The sequence below is a fragment of the Salmo salar genome, chromosome 03, assembly GCF_965601325.2.
Source record: "Salmo salar chromosome 03, fSalSal1, whole genome shotgun sequence".
NCBI lineage: Eukaryota > Metazoa > Chordata > Actinopteri > Salmoniformes > Salmonidae > Salmo > Salmo salar.
In genome coordinates, this window is record NC_138293.1 from 69,104,477 (window position 1) to 69,131,211 (window position 26,735).

The following is a 26,735-nucleotide window of genomic DNA, read 5'->3' on the forward strand; positions in this document are numbered from 1 at the left end:
AGGTCTGCTCATATTGTGAAATGGTTGGCTCAACCCTTGGCTGTTACAGCAAAGGCTGCACACTGAGATATCACTACCCGTGTGCCATGGATGCAGGTAAGAGCAGCAAAATAGTTCCTTAATACCGAATGTTATATCTCATTACTCATATGCTGTGCCCTAAACCTTGCCTCCCACTGCCTACTGTAACTATAACAATAGTACCCAATTATATTGAGTGTTATAATTTTCTGAGTTGATGGTTATGTCATTTGTATCACTTTTCCTTCACCTCTCCTCAGACTGCTCTCTGAATGAAGATAATTTTTCACTACGATGTCCGAAGCACAAGGTAAAAAGGGAGAGGTTGGTTATTATATAATTCCTAGGAAAACCAAATATTTGTGACTCTTCATTGTGTTAATATATTTAAAATTCCTTTATTTCATGTGCCACTATAGTTATTAAGAAACAAAATGATGCCACTATAGTTATTAAGAAACAAAATGATGCCACTATAGTTATTAAGAAACAAAATTATGCCACTGTAGTTATTAAGAAACAAAATTATGCCACTATAGTTATTAAGAAACTAAATTCTGCCACTATAGTTGAAACTAATTACCACTTGAATTACCTTCTCTCCTTTGCACCTCCCCCACCCCCTCTTATATTCGGCAGTTTCCCCAGAGCAGCCAGCCAGCTAAATCTGTGTACCTTGAGCAGTCTGAAAGAGGCTGAGAGAGACACTGAGGAGGAAGAGACGCAGGAGTATAGGATCGGTAAGTTTTTAAAAGGCAGTGGTGCGACGTTGCAACTCTGAAGGATTGGAAAAGACTAATATTTGTTTATGAGACTGAGCACCCTGTTCTATTTGTTTGTGTTCATATCCCCCCCAAATGATCCTCAAATTAGCAAATTGTTAAACCAAAGAAAGTGTCTGTTAAAGATGAAGCCAAGTATTTATTAGCCCAGGGCTGCTTATTATTTTTGTTTATATCATAAGCTTCAAGGTAGCATAAAGTTAAAAAATAAAGTATTCTGCTCATCATAGATTTGGATATGCCCACTGTTTCGACCACACACAGGGTTGTTTAATCCCTGGTGTCAATACACACTTGCTTTTTGTATCCTTTCCTAGGTATGCTTGGACGATGAGGATTGTCAGTGAAACAAACAGCCCTAAACAGGATGGGACGTGCATCTTTTGACGGATGGACTATGATGACGGAGAAAAAAGAGGATTGTAAAATTTCTGAACAGGAATTAACTTTAAAAAACTCCTTACTTTAAAAAGAAAAAAACGATCAAAGCAACGCTGAGGAAGACTAAAAAGGAAGACCAAGGTGGGACAGAACGAGACATTGCGAGTGACGGAACAGAAAGGAACTTCCTCTTAAAAGAAACAAACAGCCTCTCTAGGCAAACTTTGCATTTCTGGAAATACCTTCAAACTCTTCTTTCCATCATGGCTCTAGTCATTTTATCGATCATGTTTTTTTGTCCAAATGTTATGAATCAGAGTATTGGGAACAACCCACCCAGAGGACTATAAGAGAGCGTTGGGGTGAAAAGTTGACATTATAGTTGAAAGGAGAGGCAATGTATCTACTTCATGTAGTATTTTATCATAACCTTCATAATCATTATTTTAGTTATCATTATTATTTTGTATCTGCATCAGTATTTACTGAAATGGATGTATCTCCATTTATATTTTGTCAACATTTATCAAACATCGGATATTTTATCATTCCTGGAGAGGGAGGTGCCAGAATGACATCATTTGGAATGTCAAGGCCGAGTTGCCACAAAGACATTATTGCCTTGGAGAATGGACATTTGTTGCCTTTCAAAGTGCGTATGTATAAGAGTGAATGTGTGTGAAAATGTGGATTTGAGTGTCCATTTTTGGTCCTTTGAAAAGTGTTCTTATTTTTCATCCTTGGGGTTTTTACGGTACAGATAGTATTCATGAAAATCGAATGGACATGATCTTATTTTTCAAACAAAATATTAATAATGTGCTGAGAGAACAATTGAACCCTGACAGGAGGAGATCACAATATTGACTAATGCATGCCTGCCATCTTTGACCATGTGGATTGGGAGAAGACGTCACTTGACAGGTAAACCAAGTGTTTTCGTTGTGGTGGACCCTGTTCAGTATATGGGTGGGGTTTTATGTGAAAAGAAAGTCACATTTGGCTGACAAAATTCTAACGAGCATTACCAAAACCTTTTGGAATCTAGAGGGTTTTTGGAATGACTGGGACTGGGAGTCCCCACCTTTACTGTGGAACAAGGAGTCAGTATATCCTAAGTACTTTAATAGGTTAATTTCTCAATGACACTTAAGATATGGATCAAGATATGCTAAATGCATTCAAAAGAAGCGTTGCCATAAACTAAAAAAGTGAGTCGTACGTGGTGTTGTCTATCATTTTTTTATTATTGTACTTGTAAAAAAAAATGTTGAACTGAAAGAAAACAAGTATGATATTGAAAACATGCTGTATTAGAAACCTGTCAATATGTATATGAACTATGAATACACTTACTAACTGCTTCAAAGAATGCTATCCTTTTGAATATTTCACATTGTACTGTTGTCCCTTTAAGCCATTCATTTTTTTAATTCAAACTTAATTTGTTTTTATTGGAGAGGAAGATCCTTTCTGGGTTCTCTCAGCCCAATAGACTCTCCTTTCATTCTGTCATTCCTTTTCTTCTCAGTATTTCTCTCTCACACGCACACACTCTTCTCACTCCTGCTGTGTCTTAAATTGTGTACTGCTGACAGTGAGCCTCAGGTTCACTGTATATTCAAGTGAGGATTAAATCTGGCTCCACATATCAGACCCAAGTGTGAGTGATGCGTTCAGTCACAAATGTCATTCAGAAACCAAATGTCAGAAATGTGCTGAGAATTGTGCACTACGTTTTGGTTGAAGCATGGTCGCCATATTGTCTTAGCAGTAACACCTTTTTGAGTTATGAGTGTCTGTCCCTCTGCATGTCTCCTTGAAATTCAGTAGGGATGCTAGTATGTGTTTTGACATCATGGTGTTTTGAGTACTGTACTGTATGTTTCATCATGGATGTGTGTTGTGTAGTTCAGTTTTTTCCTTAATGTCGATGAAGAGCTCCTTGTGGTTGGAGCCAGCTCACCACTTTCCTGAAAACCCCAAGGGCTCGATTCAATCCGTTGCGCTGAAGATCCGCACTACAGCATGATTGAAATTTAAAGGCAATGTTCCTGTGTTCACGGAGACTGCATTCACGGTGAACACTGCATATGTCAGCTCAAACGGAAATTAAGTTTTTTAAAAGCCCAATGCAGCCAGAAATTTTACATAAGCACAAAAAGCTTATTTCTCTGAAATGTTTGGGACAACATGTTTACGGGGCTCCCGAGTGGTGCAGCAGTCTAAGGCACTGCATCTCAGTGCTAGAGGTGTCACTACAGACCCTGGTTCGATTTCAGGCTGTATCACAAACGGCTGTGATTGGAAGTCCCATAGGGCGGTGCGCAATTGGCCCAGCGTTGTCTTGGATATGATTTGGCCGGGGTAGGCCGTCATTGTAAATAAGAATTTGTTCTTAACTGAATTGCCTAGTTAAATAAAGAGATATATATAATTTAAATACATCCCTGTTAGCATTTCTCCTTTGCCAAGATATTTAAGAGCAGGATCATTACACAGGTGCACCTGGTGCTGGGAACAAAATGCCACTCTAAAATGTGCAGTTTTATCATACAACACATTGCCCGAGATGTCATAAGGGAGTGTGCAATTGGAATGCAGACTGCAGGAATGTCCACCAGAGCTGTTGCCATACAATTTTGTGTTCATTTCTCTACCATAAGACGCCTCCAATGTCGTTTTAGAGAATTTGGCAGTACGTCCAACCAGCCTCACAACCACAGACCATGTGTAACCACGCCAGCCCAGGACCTCCACATCTGGCTTCACCTGTGGGATCGTCTGAGACCAGCCACCAATAACCTGCCCAAATTGTCAGAAACCGTCTCAGGGAAGCTCATCTGCGTGCTCGTCGTTCTCATCAGGGTCTTGACTGTAGTTCTGCATCGTAACTGACTTCAGTGGGCAAATGCTGACCTTCGATGGCCATTGGCACACTAAAGAAGTGTGTTCTTCATGAATGAATCCCGGTTTAAACTCTATCGGGCAGACGGCGTGTATGGTGTTGTGTGGGCGAGCGGTTTGCTAATGTCAAAGTTGTGAACAGAGTGATCCATGGTGGCGATGGGGTTATGGTATGGGAAGGCATAAGCTACGGACAATGAACACAATTGCATTTTATTGATGGCAATTTGAATGCAGAGATACCGTGATGAGATCCTGAGGTTCATTGTTGTGCCATTCATCCACCGCCATCACCTCATGTTTCAGCATTATAGTGCACGGCCCCATGTCACAAGGATCTGTACGCAATTCCTGGAAGCTGAAAATGTCCCAGTTCTTCGATGGCCTGCATGCTCACCAGACATATCACCCATTGAGCATGTTTGGGATGCTCTGGATCGACATGTACGACAGCGTGTTCCAGTTCCCGCCAATATCCAGCAACTTTGCACAGCCATTGAAGAGGAGTGAGACAACATTCCACAAGTCACAATCAACAGCCTGATCAAATCTATTTGAAGGAAATGTGTCGCGTTGTATGAGGCAAATGGTGGTCAAACCAGTTACTGACTGTTTTTCTGATCCACGCCCCAGTCATGTGCACACATTGTATATAGACTTTTCTATTGTGTTATTGACTGTATGTTTGTTTATTCCATGTGTAACTCGGTTGTTTGTGTCGCACTGCTTTGCTTTATCTTGGCCAGGTCGCAGTTGTAAATGAGAACTTGTTCTCAACTGGCCTACCTGGTTAAGTAAAGGTGAAATAAAATAAAAACAAATGTGACAGCTATAGATTAGAGTTTATTTAAGTTGACTAATTTCTTTATATGAACTGTAACTATGTAACATCTTTGAAATTGTTGCATGTTGTGTTTATATTTTTTGTTCAGTGTATTTCCAACCAGAAACTAACACAGATCACATTTTTTCACGCCTTTACAGCTGTTGTACCATATGATATAAGACACAGGCAAAACAGAATGTTGATTGCGCTGGGCCTTTACATTTCAATTTCGCTACAGCGTGGATCTTCAGCACTACGGATTGAATCAAGACCTTCCAATAAATAAAATAGTAAAAAGATTATATTTATTCAGGATGTTCTGAGGAAAAACAGATGGGAGATTTACCATTCTGGTAAAGTTCTATGGAAAGTCTCTCAGCGACTAACTACCAGGAACATGTCTGTGGGAATAGAATTTGTCCAGGAGTTTCTTATTTGTGAGATGAAATACATCATACAGTGTAATTAATGTTCAACATTTTACATTTTACATTTTAGTCATTTAGCAGACGCTCTTATCCAGAGCGACTTACAGTAGTGAATGCATACATTTCATACAACTCATACATTTTTTTTTTTTCTGTGCTGGCCCCCCGTGGGAATTGAACCCACAACCCTGGTGTTGCAAACACCATGCTCTACCAACTGAGCTACAGGGAAGGCATTCAAGTAATGTGAAGTCATACATTTTACTTAGAAAGTCGCTAGATTGGAGTTCAGGCGGTGATGCTAGTAAACTATATCTGGTACACTATATTCAAACTGGTGGTATTAGGAGAGTGTGGCCAGTTTGAGAGAAAGCGGGAAGACAAGAGGGGTAAAAGAGTAGATGAAATGGATGAAAATGAGAACAGATTGAATGGAGTTGTCCACTGTGGATTTAGAGTTGTATCAATAGATTAAAGAAGAGGGGAGCTTAAGGCTTGGTTGAGCACACTGACTTACTGACCAAGTGGTAACATGAAGAGTGACAGCCACACACTCCAGAGGTTACTGTGAGGGTCAACACCCTGAATCACTGACATGCTATCTGATGGAGAGGAAGACACGAGAGAGAGGCGATGGGAAGAGGAATAGGAGTCCATTAAATACTACCACAATCCACACTCAGTACATGAAGTACTGAAGATAAAGAGGAAATAAGACAGGTTGAAGAAAGTGGATCCTTTTTCTCTTTCAAATGATCCTTACTGTCTGTCGTCAATGCTTCTGAACATTTGAGCCATTATTTGTTCTATAGGATTCACAGATAAGCTATTTTCTGTAATTGCTGACATTTTTTACTCCTGCTGGTCTTCCTACCATTTCGATTTGTATTCTCCCATTTTTTGTCATTCAGTTATATAAATAGGGATGTAATCCATCTCAAACTATACCTGCCCTCTTGCACAGGGGTAAAAACCCAAATATACATTTACGTAAGTATTCAGACTCTTTACTCAGTACTTTGTTGAAGCACCTTTGCCAGCAATTACAGCCTTGAATCTTCTTGGATATGACGCTACAAGCTTGGCACACCTGTATTGGGAGTTTCTCCCATTCTTCTCTACAGATCCTCTCAAGCTGTCAGGTTGGATGGGGAGTGTTGCTGCACAGCTATATTGAAGTCTCTCCAGAGATATTCGATCGGGTTCAAGTCCGGGCTCTGGCTGGGCCACTCAAGGACATGCTACCACCATACTTTACCGAAGAGATGGTGCCAGGTTTCCTCCAGACATGACGCTTGGCATTCAGGCCAAAGAGTTCAATCTTGGTTTCATCAGACCAGAGAATCTTGCTTCTCAGGGTCTGAGAGTCCTTTAGGTGCCTTTTGGCAAACTCCAAGTACGCTGTCATGTGCCTTTTTACTGAGGAGTGGCTTCCATCTGGCCACTACCATAAAGGCCTGATTGGTGGAGGGCTGCAGAGATGGTTGTCCTTCTGGAAGGTTCTCCCATCTCCACAGAGGAACTCTGGAGCTCTCTGAGTGACCATCGGGTTCTTGGTCACCTCCCTGACCAAGGCCCTTCTCCCCCGATTGCTCAGTTTGGCCGAGCGGTCAGCTCTAGTAAGAGTCTTGGTGGTTCCAAACTTTCTTCCATTTAAGAATGTTGGAGGCCACTTTATTCTTGGGAACCTTCAATGCTGCAGACATTTTTTGGTACCCTTCCCCAGATCTGTGCCTCGACAGAATCCTGTCTCGGCTCACTACGGACAATTCCTTCGACCTCATGGCTTGGTTTCTGCTCCTACATGCACTGTCAACTGTGGGACCTTATATACTGTAGACAGGTGTGTGCCTTTCCAAATCATCACCTGAGCTCAATTTCGAGTCTCATAGCAAAGGGTCTAAATACTAATAAGGTATTTCTGTTTTTTATGTTTTATAAATTTGCAAACCTGTTGTTGCATTGTCATTATGGGGTATTTCTGTCTTTAATTTTGTCTTTATTTAACTAGGCAAGTCAGTTAAAAACAAATGATTATTTCAAATGACGGCCGGCCGGAGAACAGTGGGTTAACTGCCTTGTTCAGGGGCAGAACGACAGATTTTTACCTTGTCAACTTGGGAATTCGATCCAGCAACCTTTTGGTTACTGGCCCAATGCTCTAACCACTAGGCTACCTGCATTTTAGAATAAGGCTGTAATGTAACAAAATGTGGGAAAAGTGCTGCTGGCTGCTGGTAAGCTTTCTTGACTTGGACATAAATGTTTGCCAACACATGGCTAACCTTTGTTTAAACAGCTACTCTTATTGAAAATGTGTTTGGGGGATCACGTGACACTTGAACGAGATGGCCGCATGAACTAAGAGTTCCGCACAAGTAGTTTCCAATTCCTAATCTTACCTCCACTTCAAGTTTAAACTCCTTTAGCTTTAGTCAAAAAGTCATGGCGGCTACAAAAGTCGACATTACAGGTGACATTTTTACCCGGACTCGAGCACTAGCGACGGAAAAAGCCTCCAAGAAGCAGCTAGCTTCAGAAAAAGCTAGCGCCATTAGCCAGGAGCAAGAGGACCCATTCCCCCCGAGGCCCAACGAATGCCAACCTCGCACCCTGTCGAAGACATCCTTTCTGGGCTGAGATCCCAACGTACAGAACTCAACATTAAATTAGATGCCATTAACTCTCAGCTCAGTGCGATGGGGGGCAAGGTGACAATCCTGGAAAATGCTTTGCCTGACATCAACAACAAGATAACCATAAATGCGGGGCGCCTGGACGAGGCAGAGGGGCGAATCCTATCCATGGAAAACTTATTGACAGATGCCATGGAAACAATAGCATATGCTAAAAAGAAAATAGAGGATCTGGAGGAGAAAACAGAGGACCTGGAAAACAGGGGGAATAATTGTGTTCTATTAAATCTGGGTGAAAAAGAAGAGGGAAATATGCCACTGATCTGCTACCTGCAAGACAAACTTCCCGAGTGGCTCCACCTGTCCACCGACAGGCCCATAGAACTGGAGAGAGCTCACCGAGCACTGAGGCCCCCACCAGCAGCCAGACAACCACCGCGCCCAATCACCATACGTTTCCTGAGATTCACCGACAAGGAACGAGTCCTACAAGCGGCGAAAATCAATACCATTACAGTGGGAAATGCCAAACTCACTTTACACCAGGACCTGTCAGCTGGAATACGCCGAAAGTGCTGAGAGTTTGACGAGGTGAAGAAATACTCCATTGACCGAGGCATCTTTAGGGGATTCAAAAACCAAACGAGCTCAGGATTTTTCACCAAAGAGCCCTGCGACACTTCAAAACTCCCGAAGAGGTAAAACCTTTTTTGAAAAGACAATCCTGGTCAATGAGAAATGGACCAATGACTAAATGTGATTACTGTTATTACTAAAGGAGGTAAGACAACATATAGACAACATCCAAAAACCCACCCGCCCCGCTAAATGTCATTATAGCCGACTAATCTAGATTTATTTTCCTTTAGCTGAGAGGGATAGGCTATATAGCCTAACCTAGGCCTACTAACGTTTCAGCCTACTTTTATTTCCCTTTTTCTGTTGTTGCTATTATTACTTGTGGTTCCCTATGTCCATTGGGGGAGGTATATGTAGGCTGGACTATTGATTTTATGTTCTCCCTCTTTTAATGTGGTCTGGACGGGGGCTACGTTGTCATTTACTCAATGTGGGGCGGAGAGGAGAGGATGACGCATTTCTTTGGTGGGGAGGGGGAGACGTTGTGCGTTGCTAACTGTTCCCGTTTTTTTAAATTATTTTTTATTTTTTATTATTTTTTCGGAACACAGAATTGAGACTGAGCGGGGGGGTAATAGATCCAACAGGATATGTCGAGTTGTTTGGGAACTCGGCTGGGGTGTTCAGAGATTGTTATTTTATGTACATTTTATGTGAACGCAGCTGTAACTATTATCCACCTTTACCCAGAGATGACTTGCACTAAAGTTCGATTACTGTTCGATGACAATGACTAGTACCTTAAATCTATTGACATGGAACTGCCATGGTCTAGGTCATGCAATAAAACGGAAAAAGACACTATGTGCTCTAAAAAAGGAAAAAGCAGACATTGCACTATTACAAGAGACACACCTCTGTGATGCCGAACATGCCAAACTCCGCAGAGCTTGGGTGGGACAGGTGTATTTCTCATCTTTCAAATCAAACAGTAGAGGTACAGCCATACTTAGCCATAAGAATGTTCCATTCATAATTGACAAAAACACATCTGATCCGGAGGGGAGATTTATTTGATAACTGGGTCATTGTATGGGCAACCAATTACTATCTTAAACATATACGCCCCTAACACAGACATTCCTGCTTTCATGTCAAAAATGATATGTTCAATGAGCATTATGTTTCCTTTGGCGTGGTGGCCGGAGATTTTAATTGTACCAAACCCTAGACAAATCATCTCAAGTCCCCACCACAAATCCTAGATCTGCAAAGATGTTGAACTCTCTTACTAAAGAGATGGGACTGATAGATATCTGGAGAGAGACTAATAGCTCATCTATGGACTATACATACTACTCTAATGTCCATAACACCAACTCCCGTATAGATTACATTTTTATCCCAAAGATTTTCATAAATTCAGCCACGTGTACCATCGGACCAATAGCACTTTCAGATCACGCCTTTGTCCACCTCCGCTTTGACCTCTGCAAAAACATCCCGAGGTCAAAGAGCTGGAAATTCAACACCTCCATGTTATCAAACGAAGCGTTCCATACATTGGTAACTACATGGATAGACAACTACAAACAAGACAACAAAGACTCTCCTGTTTCTCTGGCCACAATGTGCGACGCTGCGGGAGCCATACTAAGAGGTCATCTAATTGCATATGCTTCCTCTAAGAAAAAAGCAATGGAAGCACACAGGCTAGATCTTCAGAGGGAGCAGGAACGCTGTGAAAAAGTACATAAACAATCCCCAGACAGCACCTCCTGGAGTCAACTTAAAGCAGCAAAAGCCAAACTGAATTTGGACTATACTCGGTTGATTAAAAAAAAGTTTTCTTTACTAAACAGAAATACCATGAGTATAGCAATAGGCCGAGTAGATTGCTTGCTTACCAATTAAAAAAAGAGCAGTCAGAGCGTACAATCATAGCTATCCGAACAGCAGAGGACGAGGTCACATATGACCCCAAAAATATACATTTAGCTTTTCATGATTTTTACTGCAAACTATATACCTCTGAGAGAAAACACACATAGGCAGAACTCCACTCCTTCCTAGAGGGACTCTCACTACCTAAATTATCAGAGACCGACCAAGAAGATCTCAACTCCCCCTTCACTCCTGAGGAGGTCCTGGAGGCAATTACCTCCATGCCACCTAATAAGTCCCCAGGTCCAGATGGATTCCACAGAGAGTTCTATAAAGCTTTTTGGCCCCAGCTTAGCCCTATTTTCATGCCAATGCTGGAGGATCTTTGCAAAAACTGAGTTCTCCCAGACTCAATGCACACAGCTCGCATTACAGTGTTGCTCAAAAAAGACAAGGACCCTCTATCCTGCTCGTCCTTTGATAAGAAAATTATCTAATAAAGGTAAATGAATCAATAAATCATTATGAATTATAAGTCATGTAGCATGCTTAATGAATAATCAATGTAATGATCGATTAGTCCCAGAAAGTCTAGTAGAGGCTGGAGGGGGAGAAATGTGTGTGTGTGTGTTTAGTGGGCCCAAGAGGGCAGGGGCCAGATGGTAAAGGGAGCAGAAACTTCAAGGGGTTCCTAACCTTGAGGGAAAGGAACAGGCTGAGCTGGATAGTGATAAACAGTGTGGGAAGTCAAAGGGGGATGCAGTTCACCAACAGTTTGTGTGTAAATGCAAGTGCGTAAGTAAGCAAGAAACTATATAATGACTGTTTTGTTATCTTGACCTCAGAACGTTCTCTGAATAAAGCTGAATGAACCTTTTGCAGAAAGCTGAGTCCTTGCCTAATTATTTAACCCATTGTCTTACAAACCTTGGGCATTAGTCAAGGCGTATTGATTATTATCATCAAGATATAAAATTATTTTAACATCCTTCCGGCCCATAAGCTTGTTGGATTTCGACTACAAAATAATTGCCAAATTGCTCGCCAAAAGACTAAACACTCTTCTTCCCAAAATAATAAAAGCGGACCAAACTGGATTTATTAGAAACAGATACTCTTCTGATAACATTCGCTGTCTTTTTGATATTATTGATCAAGTAAACGCACAGAAGACCCCTGTCCTGCTGGCTTCACTGCATGCTGAGAAGGCGTTTGACAGGATGGAGTGGAGCTTTCTGTTCTCAGTCTTAGAAAAGTTCAATATGGGCCCAAACTTTATTAAATGGATCAAATCTCTATACTCTCATCCAAATGCTGTGGTGACTACTAACGGACTGAACTCTGACAGATTCCCTTTGGGACGGGGCACAAGACAAGGGTGCTCGATGTCCCCCCTGCTCTACTTGTTGGGGGCGGAGCCTCTGGCAGAGTTGATAAGGAGCAATCCAAGTATTATGGGTGTTTCTGCAGGCGGCCTGCAGCACAAGATTTCGCTCTACGCGGATGATGTCTTGCTCTACATATCCAACCCTGAGAAATCCCTCCCATTTTAGACACAATTGCTCAGTATGGCAAGTTTTCAGATTATAAGATACATTTTAACAAATCCACTGTCTGCCCTCTCAATATTACACTCACCAGCTCTATGAAGACACACCAGATCTGAATAGCCTTTTCAAGGAAATTGATCTCCCATGGATCGAATCAAGAACGATCTCCAAACCTGGATCTCCCTCCCAATTAGCTTAGTAGGAAGAATTAATGTCATCTGTATGAACGTCCTCCCTGGACTGAACTATTTATTTCAGATGCTCCCATGCTATCTCCCAGTTTCCTTTTTCAAAACAACTAACCAAAGCATCACTAAATTTATATGGGGCAATAAAAAACCTAGGATCAAGTTCTCCACTCTATCGAAACCTGAATCTAAGGGTGGTCTTGCCCTTTCCTCCCTTCAATTGTACTACTGGTCTGCCCAAATCCGCAACATGCTAACATGGATCACAAACAGACAAGAGTCAACGTGGATTCAGATAGAAGCCCAATCCTGTGGTTCATTGCCCCTAAGCTCAATTATATTCATTAATAACTTTAGTGAAGTGGGCAACATAGCCAAAACCTTTGTGATTTACAGCACCCTACTAGCGTGGAGGGACTGTAAGAAATACCTGGGCATTTCCTCCCAAATATGTTCTCACTCGCCTATAGTAGGCAACCCAGACTTTCCAAAAGCCCTGAGGGATGCCAACTTTAACCTTTGGCATACTCTAGGAATCAGGACCTTTTCAGACCTATTTCATTAGACAACCACTACACTGAAATCCTTTCAAGAGCTCTGCAGTGAATTCAATGCGCCAAGATCCCATTTTTAAAAAAATCTTCAAATTAGACATGTAATTTCCTCATTTAATCAAATCAAATCAAATGTATTTATATAGCCATTCTTACATCAGCTGATACATTTCAAAGTGCTGTACAGAAACCCAGCCTAAAACCCCAAACATCAAGCAATGCAGGTGTAGAAGCACGGTGGCTAGGAAAAACTCCCTAGAAAGGCCAAAACCTAGGAAGAAACCTAGAGAGGAACCAGGCTATGAGGGGTGGCCAGTCCTCTTCTGGCTGTGCTGGGTGGAGATTATAACAGAACATGGCCAAGATGTTCAAATGTTCATAAATGACCAGCATGGTCAAATAATAATATTCACAGTTGTCGAGGGTGTAACAAGTCAGCACCTCAAGAGTAAATGTCAGTTGGCTTTTCATAGCCGATCATTGAGAGTATCTCTACCGCTCCTGCTGTCTCTAGAGAGTTGAAAACAGCAGGTCTGGGACAGGTAGCACGTCTGGTGAACAGGTCAGGGTTCCATAGCCGCAGGCAGAACAGTTGAAACTGGAGCAGCAGCACGGCCAGGAACCTGGGGACAGCAAGGAGTCATCATGTCAGGTAGTCCTGAGGCATGGTCATAGGGCTCAAGTCCTCCGAGAGAGAGAAAGAGAGAAAGAGAGAATTAGAGAGAGCATACTTAAATTCACACAGGACACCGGATAAGACAGGAGAAATACTCCAGATATAACAGACTGACCCTAGCCCCCCAACACATAAACTACTGCAGCATAAATACTGGAGGCTGAGACAGGAGGGGTCAGGAGACACTGTGGCTCCATCCGACGATACCCCCGGACAGGGCCAAACAGGAAGGATATAACCCCAACCTTTGCCAAAGCACAGCCCCCACACCACTAGAGGGATATCTTCAACCACCAACTTACCATCCTGAGACAAGGCCGAGTATAGCCCACAAAGATCTCCGCCACGGCACAACCCAAGGGGGGGCGCCAACCCAGACAGGAAGACCACGTCAGTGACTCAACCCACTCAAGTGACGCACCCCTCCTAGGTACGGCATGGAAGAACACCAATAAGCCAGTGACTCAGCCCCTGTAATAGGGTTAGAGGCAGAGAATCCCAGTGGAGAGAGGGGAACCGGCCAGGCAGAGACAGCAAGGGCGGTTCGTTGCTCCAGAGCCTTACCATTCACCTTCACACTCCTGGGCCAGACTACACTCAATCATAGGACCCACTGAAGAGATGAGTCTTCAGTAAAGACTTAAAGGTTGAGACCGAGTCTGCATCTCTCACATGGGTAGGCAGACTATTCCATAAAGATGGAGCTCTATAGGAGAAAGCCCTGCCTCCAGCTGTTTGCTTAGAAATTCTATGGACAATTAGGAGGCCTGCGTCTTGTGACCGTAGCGTACGTGTAGGTATGTACGGCAGCACCAAATCGGAAAGATAGGTAGGAGCAAGCCCATGTAATGCTTTGTAGGTTGGCAGTAAAACCTTGAAATCAGCCCTTGCCTTAACAGGAAGCCAGTGTAGGGAGGCTAACACTGGAGTAATATGATCACATTTTTTGGTTCTAGTCAGGATTCTAGCAGCTGTATTTAGCACTAACTGAAGTTTATTTAGTGCTTTATCCGGGTAGCCGGAAAGTAGAGCATTGCAGTAGTCCAACCTAGAAGTAACAAAAGCACGGATAAATTTTTCTGCATCATTTGTGGACAGAAAGTTTCTGATTTTTGCAATGTTACGTAGATGGAAAAAAGCTGCCCTTGAAACAGTCTTGATATGTTCTTCAAAAGAGAGATCAGGGTCCAGAGTAATGCCGAGGTCCTTCACAGTTTTATTTGAGATGACTGAACAACCATCAAGATTAATTGTCAGATTTAACAGAAGATCTCTTTGTTTCTTAGGACTTAGAACAAGCATCTCTGTTTTGTCCGAGTTTAAAAGTAGAAAGTTTGCAGCCATCCACTTCCTTATGTCTGAAACACAGGCTTCTAGCGAGGGCAATTTTTGGGCTTCACCATGTTTCATTGAAATGTACAGCTGTGTGTCATCCGCATAGCAGTGAAATTTAACATTATGTTTTTGAATGACATCCCCAAGAGGTAAAATATATAGTGAAAACAATAGTGGTCCTAAAACGGAACCTTGAGGAACACCGAAATTTACAGTTGATTTGTCAGAGGACAAACCATTCACAGAGACAAACTGATATCTTTCCGACAGATAAGATCTAAACCAGGCCAGAACTTGTCTGTGTAGACCAATTTGGGTTTCCAATCTCTCCAAAAGAATGTGGTGATCGATGGTATCAAAAGCAGCAGTAAGATCTAGGAGCACGAGGACAGATGCGGAGCCTCAGTCTGACATCATTAAAATGTAATTTACCACCTTCACAAGTGCAGTCTCAGTGCTATGATGGGGTCTATAACCAGACTGAAGCGTTTCGTATACATTGTTTGTCTTCGGGAAGGCAGTCAGTTGCTGCGCAACAGCTTTTTCAATTTTTTTTGAGAGGAATGGAAGATTAGATATAGGCCGATAGTTTTGGGTCAAGGTTTGACTTTTTCAAGAGAGGCTTTATTACTGCCACTTTTAGTGAGTTTGGTACACATCCGGTGGATAGAGAACCGTTTATTATGTTCAACATAGGAGGGCCAAGCACAGGAAGCAGCTCTTTCAGTAGGTTAGTTGGAATAGGGTCCAGTATGCAGCTTGAAGCTTTAGAGGCCATGATTATTTTCATCATTGTGTCAAGAGATATAGTACTAAAACACTTGATTGTCTCCCTTGATCCTAGGTCCTGGCAGAGTTGTGCAGACTCAGGACAACAGAGCTTTGGAGGAATACGCAGATTTAAAGAGGAGTCCGTAATTTGCTTTCTAATGATCATGATCTTTTCCTCAAAGAAGTTCATGAATTTATTACTGCTGAAGTCAAAGCCATCCTCTCTTGGGGAATGCTGCTTTTTAGTTAGCTTTGCGACAGTATCAAAAATAAATTTCGGATTGTCTTATTTTCCTCAATTAAGTTGGAAAAATAGGATGATCGAGCAGCAGTGAGGGCTCTTCGATACTGCACGGTAATGTCTTTCCAAGCTAGTCGGAAGACTTCCAGTTTGGTGTGGCGCCATTTCCGTTCCAATTTTCTGGAAGCTTGCTTCAGAGCTCGTGTATTTTCTGTATACCAGGGAGCTAGTTTCTTATGACAAATGTTTTTAGTTTTTAGGGGTGCAACTGCATCTAGGGTATTGCGCAAAGTTAAATTGAGTTCCTCAGTTAGGTGGTTAACTGATTTTTGTCCTCTGATGTCCTTGGGTAGGCAGAGGGAGTCTGGAAGGGCATCAAGGAATCTTTGGGTTGTCTGAGAATTTGTAGCACGACTTTTGATGCTCCTTGGTTGGGGTCTGAGCAGATTATTCGTTGCGATTGCAAACGTAATTGCAAACGTAATAAAATGGTGAAATGTCTGTACTTCCAAGAGGAGGTTTAGAGCTCAGCTGAATGAAGTTGAAACCCTTCTTGTCAAAGCACAATCCATTAAAGGCAAAATATCTTATATCTATAGACTCCTGAGAACGGAGGCTCCTCCTTTACTCCTTAGAAAATAATCTGCGAAAAGGACCTTGGTCTGACTATCAGTGATGAGTTATGGGCGGAGGTTTGCGACAGGGTATACTGCTTCTCTACTAATGTTAAAATGAAAGAATCTAATTACACATTTTTGTACAAATTTTATTACACTCCAATGAGACTCCATAGAATGAAAACAGACATTTCTCCTAACTGTAAAAGATGTACCTCTGAAGGTGGAACCTATATGCATGTATTTTGGAGCTGTAGAGAGATTGCCAGATTTTGGCAATCTATACATACTGCTGCACAGAAAATACTAGATGTACAGTTTGATATTACCCCGTGTATCAATCTTCTTAATGCCCAGCAGGACTCTGTTCTTGATCCTGACAGAGAAAATTTGTTTATGACTATTACATACTTTGCTAAGAAATGTATTCTTCTATTGTGGGCCTCTAATACTTCTCCTACATTTAAAATGTGGATTGACCAGATTGTTGACTTTCTCCCTCTTGAAAAGCTCACTTATGACCTCCGCAAGAGACAGCCCAAGTTTGATAGACTCTGGTCTCCACTACTCAACTATATTTCAAATTGGACAGAGTGAATGGGGTGATTAGGAAAATGAGCAGATACATGTTGTGTAAGGTGCTGTAAAATCTAAAAACGAATTATTTGCTCGTCGTCTCAGCTAAGGCTGGAAATAGCTAATAAGAACCTTGATAGTGCTGCTGCAAGTTTTATATATATATATTTACTTTTGTAATAATTATTCTTTGTGTGTGTGTGTGTGTGTGTGTGTGTGTGTGTGTGTGTGTGTATATATATTTATTATTATTATTATTTGTATATATATATATATATATTATTATTATATATTTTTTTTTAAGTCTGTCACATCTGTGAATGTGGAATGTGTTTTGTTGGTTGATTGAAAAACAAGAAAACTTAATAAAACTTTAAATTGAAAAAAAAGAAAATGTGTTTGGAGTTACCTTTGTAGCTAATAGGCTATGTTAGAGTTTATACTTCCTCTTCCAATTATGTGTGGAGGTCAAAATAACGTGGGTGGGGGGTTTTGTGAATGTTGACCTGTTTAAAAATCTCGCTCATATCGGCTACAGAGAACACAATCACACAGTCCAGGCAAGGAAAGACATTGGGGGATTAGATTGTTTTCTTTCAGTTGTGTTGGCAATTCCTCTGAATACTTTATCTTTTCCTTTTCCATATCTCTCAACTATCTTAATGCTGTTTAAAAGAGAGCTGGAGTCGAGCCTCTCAGTGCAGCCTTTGTCAACGTCCATATCTGATTCCTGTCACATGTCTCTCTTCCTGTCACTCTCTGACAGAGTCTCTGTGTCTGAAGTGGCCCCGTCTCCCTTTGTCATTATATAGTATAGACTGAGGGAGTGTTTGACCAGCTGTTAAAAATACAACTTCTCTCGTTCTTCCTCTCTTCTCCCCCTCTCCAACACCTCCTCCCACCCCAGGTTCCCTCTCTCTCCCTTCATCATGTCGTTTCTGTCCAGGGTGCGGTCCCCCAAGCTCACCTTCTTCCAGACGCTAGTGTCTCTGGTCCTGAGGGCCATGGCCCTCTTGTCGTCCTACTGGTGTGAGGGCAGTCAGAAGGTCCCCAAGTCCCTCTGCTCGGCCAACAAACTGACCAAATGCATACCTGTGCCCGGGGTCTCGCATAACTCCACCTCCATCCAGTTCTCCTGGGAGACGGGGGACGACCGCTTCGTCTTCCCTGCCTTCCATGCAGGCATGTGGATGAGCTGTGAGGAGGACATCTACACTGATGCCTGGGGTGAGACTTTGGGGGATGAAAATGGATGGTTGGAACTTTAATAACTCTAGGATTGTTCACAAGAGTTGCATATAGTGGGTTCAAAGTGGGGCAGTTGCAGTCACACAGTAATGTAACAATGGGAAGTGAGGATCAAAATGAAAATCACTGGTGAGATTAAACGCAATGAGAGTCTAGGTACGGTGGAGTGTGTGTGTGTGTGTGTGTGAGCTCTTGCACTCTATAAAGAGGATTATTATCGGTGCTCTGTTCAGGGGGATTTAGATTCTAACAGCATGACTCAATTATGGGTTATGACCAAATAGAGAGAAAGGTTTATATTATTGTCACGACTTCTGCCGAAGTCGATGCCTCGCCTTGCTCGGGTGGTGCTCGGCGTCACCGGTCTTCTAGCCATCATTGATCAGTTTTTCATTTTCCATTGGTTTTGTCTTGTCTTCCTACACACCTGTTTCCTGTCCCATTAATTACATGTTGTGTATTTAACCCTCTGTTTCCCCTCATGTCCTTGTCGGTGATTGTTTGTGATGTTATGTTACGTGTGTTTCTTGTATCGGTGTGCGACGGGTGATTTTTACCCATGTTATTTTGTACTTTGGTTTTGGAGTTTGTTTTGTCATTAAATACTCCAGTTTAACCAATTTGGTTTCTCCTGCGCCTGACTTCCCTGCCATCTACATACACGATTATGACAGAATCACCGACCAAAATATTGAAGTCAGCAGGAGAAGATACCTCGGGCAGAGAGGTGGAGGAGCGCATCCAGGAGAATGCGGAGAAGCTACACCATCTATGCGCCGCCATGGATCGCGTTGTCCAGAATCTGGACCGCTGGGAGATACAGGGAATTTACTCCAGCGCCTCCAGCAGCCCAACCGGGGTCTATCCGAAGCGCCCAGTGCAAACCTGAACCCGGTGGCATCAGTCTAGCCTTGCCTCAGAGTTACGACAGAAGTCCTGCCAACTGCCGGGGTTTCCTGCTCCAATTAGAACTTTATCTGGCCACGGTCCACCCAGTTCCAACTGACCGGGAGAAGAGTTTCACCCTCGTCTCATGCCTCACCAGGAGAGCCCTGGAATGGGCCAGCGCTGTGTGTGGAGAAGGAGATGCGGCATTGGACCATTATGAGGAGTTCACCCGCCATTTTCGGGCAGTTTTCGACCACCCAGCCGAGGGCAGAACGGTGATGAGCGCCTCTACCATCTGAGGCAGGAGACGAGGAGCGTCCAGGATTTCGCCCTGGAGTTCAGGACCCTGACAGCCGGTACGGGATGGAATCACAGGGCCCTGATCGACCATTACCGCTGCAGTCTGCGTGAGGATGTCTGTCGGGGGCTGGCCTGCAGATACACCACCCGCACCTTCGACCAGCTGGTGGATCTGTCCATCTGGCTGGACAACTTGCTGGCTGCTCGCGGACGTCCAGATCGGGGTCTGGTGGTTCCATCCTCCCGCACCCCCTCTCCTCTTCCCATGGAACTGGGAGGGAAGGTGCACAGGGAGACTGGAGGGGGTTCCCGCTCGTGCACCATCGGTGGCCGCAGAGGTCACACTGCTGGTCGGTGCCGGGTAGGTTCCTCTGTGAATCGAGGTAACAGGCAGGGCACTCTGGCGCCACCCCAGGTGAGTAGGCACCATTCTCATCCAGAGCCCTCTGTTGCACATATATTTGTGTCTGTTACTTTTCCTGATAAAAAAAAAAATACAAATCCCCCGCGTTCCCAGCATAAGGCGCTAGTAGATTCAGGCGCGGCTGGGAATTTCATTGATCATGCTCTTGCTCGTAGTTTAGAGATCCCCATTGTACCCGTGGATGTGCCTTTCCCCGTTCACACCTTAGATAGTCGACCATTAGGGTCAGGGTTGATCAAGGATGCCACAGCTCCTTTGAGTATGGTGACGCAGGGGGGTCACAAGGAAAAAAACTGTCTTTTTTTCCTTATTGACACTCCTGTGTATCCCGTGGTGCTGGGTCTACCTTGGTTAACGTGTCATAACCCCACTTTTTCTTGGCAACAGAGGGCTCTCACGGGGTGGTCGCGAGAGTGCTCAGGTAGGTGTGTAGGGGTTTCTGTTGTTGCTACTACGGTTGAAAGTCCAGACCAGGTCTCCACCGTGCACGTTCCCCGCGAATATGTCGATTTGGCTCTCGCCTTCTGTAAAAGGAAGGCGACTCAATTACCACCCCATCGACAGGGGGATTGTGCGATAAATCTCATGGTGGACGCTGTACTTCCCAAGAGTCACGTGTATCCCCTGTCGCAATCGAAGACAGTGGCTATGGAGACATATATCTCCGAATCCCTGCGTCAGGGGTACATTAGGTCCTCCATTTCCCCCGTCTCCTCGAGTTTCTTTTTTGTGAAGAAGAAGGATGGAGGTCTGTGCCCGTGCATTGATTATCGAGGTCTAAATAAAATCACGGTGGGATACAGTTACCCACTACCTCTGATTGCCACGGCAATTGAGTTAATGCACAGGGCGCGCTTCTTCACTAAACTGGATCTCAGGAGTGTGTACAATTTGGTGCGTATCCGAGAGGGGACGAGTGGAAGACAGCATTTAGTACCACCTCAGGGCATTGTGAGTACCTCGTCATGCCGTACGGGTTTAAGAATGCTCCATCAGTCTTCCAATCTTTTGTAGACAAGATTTTCATGGACCTGCACGGGCAGGGTGTAGTGGTGTATATTGATAACATTTTGATATACTCCGCTACACGCGCTGAGCATGTGTCCCTGGTGCGCAGACAGGGGCGGAAATCCCGGGGGGGACGGGGGGGACACGACCCCCCCATCCTGGGAAAAATATGATTTGTCCCTCCCAATATATCACTGAAACATAACTATGTAATTTAAATAATATTAATAATACGCAATGAAAGCAATGGTGCTGATTAAGATTGCGTGTCCACAAACGATTGCGACCCCCCCCCACCCTTTGCCTCACAATGGTTTGATCCACTGCCAGTTCCTTAGTTGGCAAGGTAACAGAGGGGTCGTATCCACTGTCTGAAAGGCACTCAATGAACGTAACTGACGTGAGGTTAATCCAGTCAATCGCGCACACACACTAGCTGAATATGCAGAGCTAGCGCGCAAATATTAACTATTAAGCTAGCTAGTACCTATTCCATTTATGTGGCCTTGTCAAAGATGGAATCTTTGCTATCGTCAATTTATTCCAAGATCAGCATGCAGATGATGTAAATTAGTGCTTCAAAGTCCCTGTGATAAGGTTAGCGATAAACTGAAGTCCAAACTGAACAGAACTACACTCTCTTCTACCATTGTCTTAAATATATTTAATGGTCTCGTTGCAAAAGCTAAATTGTCGCAAGGGAACTTTTATGTATTTATTTTATTTCACCTTTATTTAACCCGGGTAGCAAAGATTATAGCAAACACCACTGAAATGGAATTGGTGCTCGCTAGCTTTGCAAATTCAGCTATTGTTGGAAGCCAGCCAATATGAAACAAACTATTAAAATTAAAAAAGGTTGCAGCATATGTTGTGTAAATGGTGAACTCATACAGCTGTCAACTCTTGTCATTTTAATCCGTTTCACATTTGCTAGCTACCTTTTAGATCGAAGCCCAAATAGAATGATAAAAGATAAGATGATAGAAGCCCATCTCCTACTGTAAATAACCTACACACTGTGTGTGTGTGTAGCCAGCCAGCCAGGTAGAAAAATGGCAGAAAAATAAAAGACAGACATCAGAGTATTTTTCAGTACACCAAAACGCAAAGTAACAACCCTAGTAGCCTAATATCTCAAAGACTAGTTGATAAAATGTTCATAAGAAAGAAATGAAATTCTAATGGAAATGTTTCACAATTATGTCATTAGGCAGAGCAGGCAACAGATGGCACACAGACAGCAGAGTTGGGGACAGATATGCAGGGACAGACTGGCAGAGACAGGGAGTCTCAGGTAAGTTTGTTGAGTCTTTGTTTGGCAACATTATGAAAGGTTCTCAATTTTTTTTACTTGTAAAATAGGAACATAATTTAAAAATGGCATGGATACCCCCACTCTCAACTTAAACTGGTGACTGAACTAAGATTTGTTAAAGGCAATGGTATTGCTGTTGTGATTAGTTGTGTAGTTTTGCCGTACTCCTAACTACCGGTACCCAAACACCTTATTTCTTTGGTTCCTCAATATACATTTACCATATTACAATGTAGGCTATGTGTTAGAGCACTACTTTTGGTGTCCCCCTCAAGAATTGCTCTTGAGAAAATTTCATGTAATTGTCCCCTCCAAAGTTGATATCAGATTTTCGCCCCTGTGCGCAGAGTACTTGGTCGCCTGTTGGAGCATGACCTGTATGTCAAGGCTGAGAAATGCCTGTTTTTTTCAACAGTCCGTCTTCTTCTTAGGGTATCGCATATCCATGTCAGGAGTGGCGATGGAGAGTGACCGCATTGCAGCCGTGCGTAATTGGCCGACTCCAACCATGGTGAAGGAGGTGCAGCGATTTTTAGGGTTTGCCAATTACTACCGGAGGTTTATCAGGGGTTTTGGTCAGGTAGCTGCTCCAATTACCTCACTATTGAAGGGGGGTCCGGTGCGTTTGCAGTGGTCGGATGGGGTGGACAGGGCTTTTAGGAAACTGAAGGCTCTGTTTACCTCGGTTCCTGTGTTGGCTCATCCGGATCCGTCTTTGCAATTCATAGTGGAGGTGGACGCGTCTGAGGCTGGGATAGGAGCTGTGCTCTCTCAGCGTTTGGGTACGCCATCTAAGCTCCGCCCCTGTGCCTTCTTTTCTAAGAAGATGAGCACGGCGGAGCGAAACTATGATGTGGGGGACCGGGAGCTGTTGGCTGTTGTCAAGGCTTTGAAGGTGTGGAGACATTGGCTTGAGGGGGCTAAACACCCTTTTCTCATCTGGACTGACCACCGCAATCTGGAGTACATCCGGGAAGCGAGGAGACTAAATTCTCACCAGGCAAGTGGGCCATGTTTTTCACCCGTTTTGTGTTTACCCTCTCTTACAGACCAGGTTCCCAGAATGTTAAGGCAGACGCATTGTCCCGGCTGTATGACACAGAGGAGCGGTCCATGGATCCCACTCCCATAATTCCAGCTTCTTGTTTGGTGGCACCGGTAGTGTGGGAGCTGGACGCGGACATTGAACGGACGTCACGTGCAGAGCCAGTTCCCCCTGAGTGTCCAGCTGGGCATCAGTATGTTCCATCTGCTGTCCGCGACCGATTGATCTAAAGGGCTCACACATCACCCTCCTCTGGTCATCCTGGGATTGATCGGACAATGCGCTGTCTTAGTGAGAGGTACTGGTGGGTTTATGTTTCCTCCTGCTCAGTGTGCGCTCAGTGCAAGGCTCCTAGACACCTACCCAGGGGTAAGTTACAACCCTTACCCGTTCCACAACGGCCGTGGTCGCTGTGGTAACACCACGATCCTGGTCGTTGGGGATCGTTTTTCTAAGTCCTGTCATCTCCTCCCTTTGCCCGGTCTCCCTACGGCCATACAAACGGCGGAGGCTCTGTTTACACACGTCTTTCGGCACTATGGGGTGCCTGAGGATATAGTGTCTGATCGGGGTCCCCAGTTCACTTCTAGGGTCTGGAAGGCGTTCATGGAACGTCTGGGGGTCTCCGTCAGCCTTACCTCGGGTTTTCACCCTGAGAGTAACGGGCAGGTGGAGAGAGTTAACCAGGATGTGGGTAGTTTTCTGAGGTCTTATTGCCAGGACCGGCCGGGGAAGTGGGCGAAGTTTGTGCCCTGGGCAGAGATGGCTCAGAACTCGCTCCGCCAGTCCTCCACTAACCTCTCTCCCTTTCAGTGTGTGTTGGGGTATCAGCCGGTTCTGGCCCCTTGGCATCAGAGTTAGACCGAGGCTCCTGTGGTGGACGACTGGTTCCGGCGCGTGGAGGAAACCTGGGATGCCGCTCATGTCCGCCTTCAGCGCGCCGCGCGGCGCCAGAAAGTTGGAGCAGACCGTCGCCGCAGTGAGGCCCCGGTGTTCGCGCCGGGGGACAGGGTCTGGCTCTCGACCAGAAACCTGCCCCTCCGCCTGCCCTGCCGGAAGCTGGGTCCGTGGTTTGTGGGGCCATTTAAAGTCCTGAGGAGAGTGAACGAGGTATGTTATAGGTTAAAGCTCCCCCCTATTACCGCATTAACCCCTCGTTCCATGTGTGTCTCCTCAGGCCGGTGGTGGCTGGCCCGCTCCAGGAGGCTGAGGTGTGGGAGGTTCCTCCGCCCCCTCTGGACATTGAGGGGGCCCCGGCGTACTCCGTTAGATCCATCCTGGATTCGAGACGTCGGGCGAGGGGTTGTTAGATCCTTCCCTGCTGCGAGAGTTCCATCGTCTCCGTCCGGATCGCCCTGCACCTCGTCCTCCGGGTCGTCCCCGAGGCCGGTGTCGACGCGCTGCTGGAGCCGCGCGTTGGGGGGGGGGGTACTGTCACGACTTCTACCGAAGTCGATGCCCCTCCTTGCTCGGGTGGTGCTTGGCGGTCGACGTCACCAGTCTTCTAGCCATCATTGATCAGTTTTCATTTTCCATTGGTTTTGTCTTGTCTTCCTACACACCTGTTTCCTATCCCATTAATTACATGTTGTGTATTTAACCCTCTGTTTCCCCTCATGTCCTTGTCGGTGATTGTTTGTGATGTTATGTTACGTGGTTTTTTTGTATCTGTGTGCGACGGGTGATTTTTACCCATGTTATTTTGTACTTTGGTTTTGGAGTTTGTTTTGTCATTATTAAATACTCAATTTTAACCAATTTGGTTTCTCCTGCGCCTGACTTCCGTGCCACCTACATACACGATTATGACAATATTCAACCCCCCGCCTTGACTGGACTCAAGACCCTAAAGCTGGGGCTGGAGAAGACTTGATAGAGCTAATTTGTCTCCAAATTAATAATTTGTATGTTGGATTCAAGTCTCCATCTAAATGAAAGAATAGGACTAAATCTAATTTAATCAAACTTTAAATGCATTTATTTAGTCCTGTTCTTTAACTTAGATTTTTGGTTTAGATGGAGATGTGAATCCAACATGTTAATGATTAACTTGAAGATTTCAAATCAACCAAAGCTTGAAACCCTAGGCCTCTACTGTATGTGTTGTCTATCTTTTGGTTGAATTGCAGATGCTATACAGGCTGCTATACAGGCCAGAACCGAGTTTGGGAAACCCTGATATAGCAGAAGCTCTTATGCAGAGCAACTTACCATCAGTGTGTCCCAACTAAGGTAGGTAAGACAACCACACATCAGTCATTGCAAGTAAAACTTTCCTCAATAAAGATATTAGCGAAATCAGTGCTTGTATGAGAAATAAAAATGTCTCTCTGATGGAATCCACATAAAAGCTTTCAATGTCTGCCATTGAATCTCTGTTTTATTCTCTTAGGGCGACTGGGAATGGTGGCTCACATGATGTTCATGCAGGTGTTTCAGACTACAGCCTCTATGGGTCCAGAGGACTTCAAACCACACAGCTATGGCTACTCCTGGGGCTTTTAGTGAGTCTGCGCACACACACACACACTGTTTACTACAGTACCACTACTTGTTCTCTGATCTTCAGTGTGCTCTCTTGATTCTTTGGCCACCAAGAGCAAGTGTGGTTAAGTGTTTACATTTTCCCCTTTAAATAAGAGACACCCAGTAATGTATCTCAAGGACTCTCATGAGGCCTGGGCTCCTGTTAAAGACCTCTGTCCATCTCAAATAGATTATTGCAATAACGCATATGCCTTGAAGCAATTGTGTTTTAGTAAGAAAAGGGTATGGAATATGTTTGCAACAGTAGGCTTGCACACATGGGTTCAGATTAACACAATCCTCCTTGCTGCTCCTGTCTCTCTACTCTATTTTTCAGTCTTAGTGTGGCATGGCTGGCCTTTACCTGCTGCATGTTGTCAGAAGTCTCCACCCTCAACAACTACATCAAGAAGGCTGTAATGGAGCGGAGGCGCAAAGCCCGCCTGTACCCCCCTCGATTCCCTGACATAGAGCCCCTGCTACCCCCGGCCCCCTACTACTGCCCTCCGCCCCCACATGTCCCCACCATCCCCAGAACTCTCACCCCTGTCACCCTACTATGACTCCCCTTCGCCACCCCCAACCTCATCAGCCCGTCCACTCACCCACTCCCTCTCCCGCCCCCACTGCTACACACTCCCCCACCCTGAATACTTCCCACCTCCCCCGTCCCTCTGTGTTCCCCTGTCCACGCCACTCCCTCCCCCTCTCCGTCCACAGTTACACACCCCAGTACTACTCAGAGGACAGGGGCAGAGAGATGAAGAGGGGAGGGAGTACTCAGATGAGTACAGCCCACTTTGACTGTATGTGTGTGATACTTACCTATGAGCCAACATGCATTTGGATTTTGACAGAGCAAATCAGTGTGAAGTAGTCTGAAGCTCTCTGTCCAAACTTGTATGCATGCTGTCAATAAAACTTGGTGAAAATGTGCAAAATGATTTCATGCAGAGATTAGTATGCCTTCTGTCAGTTTCACTGTGGTTTCCCTCTACCAGTGACTAGGTATCATTCATCTTCCTG

General features: G+C 44.3%; 2 protein-coding genes across 3 annotated transcripts in view; both read left to right on the forward strand.

Moving 5' to 3' along the window:
* LOC106601207 (transcription factor 20) overlaps window positions 1-2,840 on the forward strand; it is a 27,481-nt gene extending 24,641 nt beyond the window's left edge. Inside the window, exons 3-6 of one of the 2 annotated variants that reach the window (XM_082971419.1) lie at window positions 3-96; window positions 282-345; window positions 661-761; window positions 1,121-2,840. In XM_082971419.1, the coding sequence (XP_082827545.1) occupies window positions 3-96; window positions 282-345; window positions 661-761; window positions 1,121-1,137 (276 nt within the window). In that variant the 3' untranslated portion in view covers window positions 1,138-2,840. The remainder of the gene's footprint in view (window positions 1-2; window positions 97-281; window positions 346-660; window positions 762-1,120) is intronic. The other variant, XM_014193216.3, reaches the window with a different exon arrangement.
* Window positions 2,013-26,653, forward strand: LOC145850228 (germ cell-specific gene 1-like protein). The gene is made up of 5 exons (XM_082973115.1): window positions 2,013-2,108; window positions 17,860-18,179; window positions 24,361-24,614; window positions 25,530-25,687; window positions 26,047-26,653. The coding sequence occupies exons 1-5, from the start codon at window positions 2,059-2,061 to the stop codon at window positions 26,270-26,272; spliced, it is 1,008 nt and encodes a 335-aa protein (XP_082829241.1). The 5' UTR covers window positions 2,013-2,058; the 3' UTR covers window positions 26,273-26,653.
* Window positions 26,654-26,735: the final 82 nt, after the last annotated feature.